Source organism: Pyrgilauda ruficollis, unplaced genomic scaffold, assembly GCF_017590135.1.
Source record: "Pyrgilauda ruficollis isolate IOZ18807 unplaced genomic scaffold, ASM1759013v1 scaffold40, whole genome shotgun sequence".
Lineage (NCBI taxonomy): Eukaryota > Metazoa > Chordata > Aves > Passeriformes > Passeridae > Pyrgilauda > Pyrgilauda ruficollis.
The window spans coordinates 10,761,921-10,771,363 of record NW_024525490.1 but is presented as its reverse complement, the minus strand read 5'-3'; the positions used below and the strand labels follow the sequence as shown (position 1 = coordinate 10,771,363).

The 9,443-nt window shown below is 40.5% G+C and overlaps 1 protein-coding gene across 4 annotated transcripts in view; it reads right to left on the bottom strand.

Annotated features, from left to right (window-relative positions):
- Window positions 1-5,811: 5,811 nt before the first annotated feature.
- Window positions 5,812-9,443, bottom strand: part of KCNQ5 (potassium voltage-gated channel subfamily Q member 5) — a 278,104-nt gene continuing 274,472 nt past the window's right edge. For all 4 annotated transcript variants that reach the window (XM_041477407.1, XM_041477408.1, XM_041477409.1 and 1 more), the window contains 3 exons: window positions 9,245-9,376; window positions 8,268-8,394; window positions 5,812-7,915 (listed from right to left, as the gene is read on the bottom strand). In XM_041477407.1, coding sequence (XP_041333341.1) covers window positions 6,974-7,915; window positions 8,268-8,394; window positions 9,245-9,376 — 1,201 coding nt within the window. In that variant the 3' untranslated portion in view covers window positions 5,812-6,973. The remainder of the gene's footprint in view (window positions 7,916-8,267; window positions 8,395-9,244; window positions 9,377-9,443) is intronic.

Genomic DNA, 9,443 nt, shown 5'->3' with positions numbered 1-9,443 from the left:
GCCGCCTCACCCGGCTCGGCCGCCCATGCGGAGGGGCTTGGCGCGTCTCAAGCCCGGGCTGCGCTGATTGGCCGGGGCGGGTCCCTCTCTGAGCTGTGATTGGCTGGCTCCGCACGGGGGCGGAGGCTCTATGGCTGTCCCTGCCGAGTCTTAGAGGGATGGCGGGGTCGGTTGGGTTGGGAAGGGGCTGTGGTAGCATCGAGTCCGAGCCGTGATCCAGCACTGCCTTGTCAAACGGACCGTGGCACTGAGTGTTTGAGACCATGCCGTGTGCAGTGTTTCCTTAAGCACTTTGGGTATGGTGGCACCCCTGCTCCCTGGGCAGCCTGTTCCAATGCCTGCTCACTCTTTCTGTGAAGAACTCTTCCTAATGTGCAGTCTAAACCCGCCCTGGCACACTTTAGGACTGTGTCCTCTTGACCTGTCACTGGGAGAAGAGGCTGACCCCCACCTGGCATCAGCCTCCTGTCAGGCAGTTGTACAGAGCCATGAGGGCCTCCCTGAACTTCCTTTGCTTCAGGATAAGCAACCGCTGCTCCCTCAGCTGCTCCCCACAGGACTTGTGCTCCAGACCCTTTGCCAGCCTTGCCCTTCTCTGGACTCGCTCCAGCACCTTTGTGTCTTTCCTGCGGTGAGGGGCCCAGAAATGGAGAGAGGACTCGAGGTGTGGCCTCACCAGTGCTGAGTACTAGAGGGACAATCACTGCTCAGGTCCTGCTGGCCGCATTATTGCTGATATTTTCTGATTTTTGTCTCTCCCTGCTCCTCTGCCAGCAGAGGGTGACCCTGGGTTGGGCATAGCTGAGGAAGAGGAGGAGGCAGCAGAGGCAAGAACGTAGTTGAGAACATGTGGGAAGCCCCCAAAGTCTGTAGGGTGGAGGGGGAAGGCAGGCAGCCTCAGGGAGGCAAGGGAGTGAGGATGGCACTGTGTAATTTTGCCAGGTGCCCAGGCTGCTGTCATGCTGATATATTGCAGTCTGATTTTTTAAGCTAAGTCATAATACTTAATCCCAAATGAAGCCTTAATGATGCTTTAATGAAGCTTTTATGTTCAGTGTGACTCAACGTACTGAAGCTGGAATACAATACTGGAAGCAGAATCACAGAACGGCTGAGCTTGAAGGCCTCTGGGGGCCATCTGGTGCAACCCTTTGCTCAAGCGAGGACACCAAGAGCCAGTTGCCAAGGTGGCCTGTGGCTTTCTCCAAGGACAGAGATTCCACAGCCTCCCTGGGTAAACTGTGTCAGTGCTTTGTTACCTTCACTGTGAAAAAAATAGAGAAAACCAAATGAAAAGTAAAAAGAGCTAACATACCCCATACCCCTTCAATTACACTAAAAAAATGCTAAATGGGTGTTTACATTTCCTTGTTAGGTAGGGTCCTGGATTCTTATTGTACAGAGCTGAACATGGAACATTTATGCATGTGTCTTCAGGGATACATATCACCACCTGTGCCTAGTTGTGGCAATCTGCCAGGTAAATCAACATTAAAAACTACTCTGCTGTCTTCTGACCCTTCCCTAACAGCTCTGTGCACACAGGAAGCAAGGCTGCCTGGTTTAGCAGCAGAAGAGAATGTGCACATTTGCTTCTTTTTCTGTCCTGTGTTTGTTCTTAGGCAGAGCTTGGTAGTGTTCACATTGGCTGACATGGAAAACCTCCCTTTCTGACAATCACAGCTTTAAATTTCAGTATCTTAAGATGATGTTCATCACAGAGGCTGGGGATCACCTGCACATTGAGCTGTCTGGGCCCCATCTTGAAGCCTCCACAAAGGCAGTGACTTCATTCACCACAAGAAAAGGCTCTCTCTATTTAGTATTTTACACTCAAACAGTGAAGCTTGTCTTCAGCCAGGCTGTAGGAAGAGCCTACCACGGCAAAAGCAGGCGTGTTGCAAATGAGTGGTTCAGGTTTGGTGTGGTAACCTTCTGTAGCAACTTTCATGGTCAAATGCAGAAGAAATGGCTTCACCTAGGCCTCAGGTTAAACTGAGACGACACATGTGCCTTCCATGAGAAATCCTGCTCCCTACAGAGGTCCCCGATTGCCAATACTGAATCCATTGCCCTTTATCAAACAGGGAAGGTAGCAATAACTTCCAAGCTCATTTTCATAAAGGAGCTGCAGCATTAAGAGAAAGTAAACTGCTGTAAACATTTACCAGAAACTAAATATGTCGGACTGGTTTCTGCACATTTTATTCTAATAAACTTCCTTTGTGGTGTTTTGGTCCACTTACTAAAAAATTACAAAACTTCAAAAGGAAAACAATGAGCAAGCTTAATTGTTTTTTCTTGTCTGATATGTGGTCACACCATGCAATCTTTTATATAAGGAAAAAACTCAGTAGTCACAGTACTTTTCAAGTCATTTTTATTAACAACAATATGGATTCAACTTTGTCAAGAATTTACAATTAGCATTGTAATGTACTGGCTAATGTTGCAGTGTCAGTGGAAGCAGCCATCGTGCTTTCTAAGCCTGCTACAAAACTTTCTTTTTGTCTTTCAAAGAAGTCAAAAACGCTTCCAATAGCAGATGACATTGGATATGTCGAATTGTCCTGTGTGTGGCCACAGCTGAATGAATGGCCACATTTGCATCCAGATGAATGGATAGGAAAATATTAAATATTACATGCTTCCACTGACGTTGCAGGGGACAAATCTTATTTCAAAAACAAATTAATCTTTTTAGACAGTGACAGCACATTGTGTGATGTTATAATCCATTTGAATAAAGTCAATTAACACACCTGAAAAAAAATGTGAAGCAGAAATACCTGGGACAAATTCTTTTCCGTATTTCATTCAAACCCAGTGAATCCAAAAGGATTGCATGACATATAAGTCAGGATAAAAGTTGGCCCAGAGAGGCAAGTTCATTTCTGGTACAGGTGGTTCAGTTCCTGTAAGGTCAATGGAACTGAGTCTGATAATCCCAATGGAGGCTGAGCTTCACCCAGTTGGGCAGTGAATTCATTGAAGTCAGTGAAGCCATCCAAGGATGAATTTATCCTCGGGTGTTCAAACCCTTTTTTCCTCCATTCCTTTGCTGTTATATTTTCTTTTCCTGCTTATTCCTACTTTCTGAATATTCTGATTTTCTCTGTGCTTTTAAAAAAATGTCCCTTCTCTCCTTCCCTTTTTATATCAGTACTTTGTGCGTTGCTTTTTATATAGTCAATGTGACAAGGGTAAAGTCAGCTAAGTATTAGTTTCCTCAGGAAATAACTGGAATATTACCATTTTCACTTCAAACAGATGCCCAACAAAATTAGGATTTGAATCTGAGTTCCCAATTCAAGAAAAATTCTTGAATTTCATAGAATGAATGAATTCCATAGAATTTTTGCTTGATTAAGGATTGCAGGTCCCAATCCAGAAATACTACTGTACATCAGATGTTCTACTATACATTAGCAATTCAGCATGATTTGACTTATCACAGAAAAGCAGGTGAATTACTCATCACCATACTGTAATGAGAGCAGTCACTCTAAGTAGGAGTATCTCAAAAACATATGGAACAACTGTGGGCACTGTAAATAAAAGTGTATGATCTTTGCAATCTTGAACCCTAGGCTAAAACATCATATTCATATTTAAATAAAAAGTATAGATCATATAAGCCAGGAGCAAATACAAATTTTTTAACAAATAATAGTCAATGAAACCATTCTTTTCAGCTCTCTCTTCATTCAGGTAGAAGAACATGCTGACCAGAAAACAGTTATTTAAATAAGGCTTAAGTCCTGAAGCTCTTAATTAATTTCAACTTCTCTCTTCAAACAATTCTCAAGTGGATTGTAAATCAGAAAAAAAATTCTTTGTCCTGACTCATGAACAATTCTTATTAGTTGTCATGAGCTGGACTTTAATAAGGAGCTCAGGACAAGACTTGAAAAGCCAGACAGGCCCTTCTTTTGTGAAACCAATAAATAACTGTCAGTCATGACACTGTCTTTTAAAGAGAGAGCATAGTAACTCCTCATGAGGAAATATGAGTAAAGCTTATAAAAGTCCAAACAAACAATTCTTCCTCTTTAAAATTTCATATATTCACTACTCTTTCTATTTTCTATCAATATTATGTTAAAAAACCCTATATGATAAGACTTGCATCTACAAAAATAATAATAATGGTGAGCTTAAAAGAAAAAAAAATTAGAATTTTAAACCTTAATTTGAAAAGATACGATCTTCTGGGTTTATCAGTACTTTGTAAAGACATTAATATTTTCATACATAATTTATAGAACTCATTCTTTTGTGCACAAAATTGTATTAAATAAATTAACTTAAAGTTAGAAGGACTCAAGCATCTCATTTAAGGCAAAAATACCAAGTTTCCGTGAGATAAATTATCAACAAACCCCAAGGCCCTGTTTCTGTGCAGAATAGGGACAGGCAGGGCCTTTGCTCAGTTCTCCCATCGATGCCTTCCGGGTGCAATGGGGGTGCAACCATCTGCCCCTGCAGATGAAGGTGGAAGAGTGGTGTCCAATTTATGATGCCTTGGATTTTCGGTCTCGTCAAGGAGGGGAAGGGAGTTTCACTATGGACACACAGTTGCCGTGTGCCCAATCGCTTGCTCCTTAACTGAACCTAACGGCACATTGATGCTTAGGTCAGCAGGAGGCTTCACATGAAAGGCAAGAAAGGCACCATAAACAGGAAAAAGGAAAAAATAGCCTAAAAAACTATTATAATTTTTAAATTTTCAATACTTTAAACTTACATATCTGTCTGGATAAGCTGCAGACATTCAAATAAGTTAAAAATTAAGTGAATTGAGATGTGGAAAAAAATGTATTTATCCTCACAAAATTGCTGTTGTAATCAGGCTTCGGTATGGTCAGATTGCACATAAAGGGAAACAGGAAAGGCTGAATATGGTGAACTATATGGCAAATCAGCGGTGAGGAAATTGTGCTTCAAGGTGTCTTTCAGGATTTAACAACTGAAGTTTGCTCCGGCATAAGCCATGGAACACAGTGTACCATCCATGGACCCCGTATAATGACACAATATATACACTCTACAGTTTGCACGTACTTTCACATAATAAAGTTCTCATGTAACATCCAGGAATACTTCTGTAAAGCAAATGGAAGCATAAGTTACAATGGTTTCATAGTAAACAGATCAGCTCCTTCACAATACAATCTACAGCATTTAGCCACAGTTAAGACTGGAGTGATGTTTTGATGTACATAGCGAGTTCCCAGCGGGTCTGGGCCTTGAGAAAACACTGCCCTGAGTGAGCTGGCACTGGCACACCCATACATTCGGTATTCCTGCTGCTAGAGGGAAGCTGAGCCCAAGCTGGGTTGTCTACAAGCCTGTGGTGCAGGTGGGGTGACAATCTGGCAGGAGGCAAGACAGAAACCTCATTCAGCTGGGAAGAGTGAAAGCCGGTTTCGGCTCTGCAAGGGTTCTCCCAGTGGCAAAGCCTTGCTGGGGATGTGCAGGCAGGCACTAACACTGCTCCTGCACCTCAGCAGAAGTGAAGTGTAGGCTAGAGTAAGAAAAAAAAAGAGGATGCATCAGGCAGGAATGCTCAGTCTGATACAGGCTTTGAATTTGAAAACTTGGGTTTTAGCAGGAAGGAGTCTGTGAGTCCTGTGTTGGAAAGTTCACAAGAAATTACTGTAATTGGGACACAGTGTTGAGCTAAGAGTGGGATCATTTTCCCTCTCTCCTCTTCCTCTTTTATTAAAAAAGCAACAAGCCCTTGCCTTTTTTTTTTTTTTTTTTTTTTTTTTTTTTAGTTAAGGTGGCTTTCTCTACTTCTATTTCTGTTTCTGATTGCCTGCATGTTTTTTTTTTTTAATTTTTAAAAAATTTTTTAAATAACACTCAGTATCTGTGAGGAAAAAAAAAGTAACTTTTTCCTTCTTCACCTTTCTTGTTTTATTTTATGGGATGATTTCCCTTCCTGCCCATCTAAATCCATATTATTATTTACTTATTTTCCTATTGATTGTGTTGTCTTTCTCCCTTCTGTTCTGTCCTCTTTAGTTTTACTCTGTATTTCAGTTCCTCATTTTCCTTTCTTGCCCAGCCTTATGAAAGTGCTGTTGTAGTATCAGGCTGGGACTGCAAGGAAAATTGCCAAAATTTTCACAAGAAGGAAATATTGCTTCTACAATAAAGGCAGCACCTGCTTCCTTCCCTCACCTACTGCTGCCAAAATGGTTCAGATTCACAAGTCAGCTTCTCAATGAAACTAGAAGGAGAGATTCACTTGAATTTTCGGTGCAGTCCCCTATGTTATTCACTTCTGAGGCCAGACCCAATCCTTAAAATACAAACCTTTTGTAACAAAATAGTTCTTGTTATAAAGAACAATGTGACAGTGGTGTGTCAGCTACTTCTGCCACAGCACTAGATCACCAAAAATCAGGTATTAACGTACTGTTCCTCAGAGCTAAAAATAACTGATTACTGATGAGTTAATGTGTGTATCTTGCAACTGGCAGCCATTTCTAACCCCATGTTACTCATTTCCTTGGTACCTTGCTAGCAGCTGTAGATAATCTTTTTGTTGTAAACATAAACTATCATCTAAATCAGGACATTATATATATATATATTTATTCAGTTCAGAAGCAAAGTGCTTTAAACCTTAAGATTTTTACTTCTGCCCCATAGAAACAGCACAAGGTCTAAATGCTCAAATTTTTGTTTTTTGATACATCCTGCAGCATTAGCTTTGTAGGCAACTCATTATTTAAACCTACTGTACTACATGAAAGGCTGCTGTACTGTAGGTATAAATTTGGATGTTAGCCATTGCTTAGACATGCTTTTTCATGCAACTAGGAAATATGGGCTCATTCAACTGCTTTGCAGATTCATCCTGATTTTTGTGATTTTATCTTATTAAAAAGGCTTTCAAAACAGTTCATGCTATGATATGTATGACTAGAGGAATGACCCAGCCAATGAAGAAAGCCAGAAGTTACTTAAGTTTGACATGGAGCAGATTGAGTGCTTCTGTACCATCCCCTGGCTTGCAGATGTTTTGAGATGATCTTGATATTCCAGTCCTTAGAGAGTCAGCAGAGAGAGTTGTTTCCACTAATGGGCGTGAGATGGCTTCAGTAGTCTCTGTCCCTGCCTCTGTCTCCAACTCTTCATCCGTTATAAATAATTTTGACTCCCTCCATTTGGAGTATACATCTTGGCTACCTCTGGAACCACTGGAGTCACTGCCAGCAATCTGTATATTCAGTTCTTCTGTTGACTGTATAAGGTTTTGTACAGATAAAGATTTTCCTAAATCCATTTGCACTACAGGTTTAACTGAGAGCAAATGTTCCCCTTCTGTATCCAGACTTTTTCTCCATGTGAGATCCTTTGTTGCACTGGGTTGTGCAACTTGTCCATTATCCTTTGATGCAACAAGGCAAGCGGTGACATTAGAAATATTTTCCTGTGTGGTTACAGGAATAATATGAATGGGCTCAGGCCTATTGATATGCTTCATCGATGAGAAGGGTGGTATTTGTAATGTTGTCGGAGTTGCTGGCTTACTTGTCTGGTTTATTTGGTTTGATGCATTATTAACTGTTGCAGGTCCATCATTTGGCACTTGTGTTGCTTGACTATGCATAGCTGGACTAAAAGCATAGTAAGCCTGAGTGCTAAATTCATTTGGTGTCAGTATAAGCTGTAGGCCACGAGGCAGATTGGCACTAGCTGATCTGGATACACATCCACTAAGTTGTGCAGAGTTAGACAAATCTTTGCTGTCTGATGGACTCTGATAATCAGAAGTCTGCTCACACTCGAAAGCTGGCATTTGAAATGAAGCCAAAGTGAGCGCGGATGCAGATCCTTTTCGCAGAACTTGTTGATAAATATCTAATAGACAGTCCAGTTTTGATTCAATGGATTGTACCTATACGAGAGGAAAAGGTCAACATTAGTGCCAAATACTAATTTAAAATATCTGGAACCCAAGCAAAAGGAAAATGTAACTGCTGAAGAGAAAAATGGAAGTAGCTTGGTGTACGTTATTGACCCTTGAAAAAGAATGTCAGAAGCCGTGTATATTTTTCATAGGCAAGCTGAGAAAAGGGGAGAAGAGGTTAAGGTAATAAGATGCATATAATTTTTACTTCAATGTATAAATGAAGCAGACACTAGAAAACAATATAAAATTAACCTGTTCAGCTTTTGAAACGGGCAATAAAACATAGAAAAGGCATGAGCAATAAAGCAAGACAGAGTAACACAGATAATCACTCTACCTGTTTCTCCACTTTGACTACCCGCCCTAACATACTGACATCATCAGTTGTCTCATGCTCTGCAGGATTCTTCTCTCTGCTTCTTTTATCTGCTGTGATTTGTCCTTTCCCAAGAATTTGGTCAACGCTGTAAGAGAAACCAAAAGCTGTTGCCATTCATGGAACTGGCATAAATGTGGAAGTGTTTGCTATATATATATATATATATATATATATATATATATATGTTAAAAATAAAAAAATCACAGTACTTCAGGAAAGCACTCAAAGAAGAAGACAAACAATTTTATTAATGAAGGGAAATGAAGAAGAAGAAAAAAAAAAAGGAGTGATTTTTGAGCATATTAGACTGCTTTTCTTTTTTGTTGGCACTATCCAGGAGCCAGAATTTAGCCATTATCTGGGAAAGCCAAGACTAGACTTGCTGAAAGGGGGAAAGAAGAGGTGGCCTCTCCAACAGCTTGATATTATGCAGAAACAAACATCCCAGTGCCACTCCCAGCTCTCCCATCCTAACAACAACATCCACTCCTGGGAGAGTTGTCAGTTTGTATGATGTATGATGTAATGTTGTTTAGTTTGGCTTTTTAATTACTGTTGCTGGGAATCTCTAACATAAAAACTACATAAATTGTACATTACCAGTAGTTCTCAATTTCTTTTCTGTGAAAAGAGGAAGTATGGGATGGGAAAGAGGCAGTTCTCAATGTCTTCCTCAGCCTTTTGACTAAAGTCCTTGTTTACAAATGGACTTTACAGATAAAGGATTACCTTTTCTATTCTTCAGACTTCCATTTTCTGAGAAAAATTTGGATACATGTTTTTATGTTTGGTTTTGCCCACAATTCAATTTCTGGCTCAGCTGTGTTCACAGAAAGAGAGGCTGTGTAACACAGAAATGTTAAACGTTGCCAATATGCTTTGTGCAGTGAATGACATTAGATGCTTATGCAGAGTGTAACTAATTCTTTCCTTACCGTGACTGAAGACTCTTAATCCTGCACAACATGTCTAGGTGACCTGCTGAATACTGTTCAATGACATCTTTGACATCATATGGGCGAAGCGTTTCCTTAAACTTTCTCTTTGCAACATGAAACTTCATAATTCTGTGGGGGAAAAGCATTTTATACATTAATTTTCAACAGCTGTGGAACCATAGGTATATTTCACTGA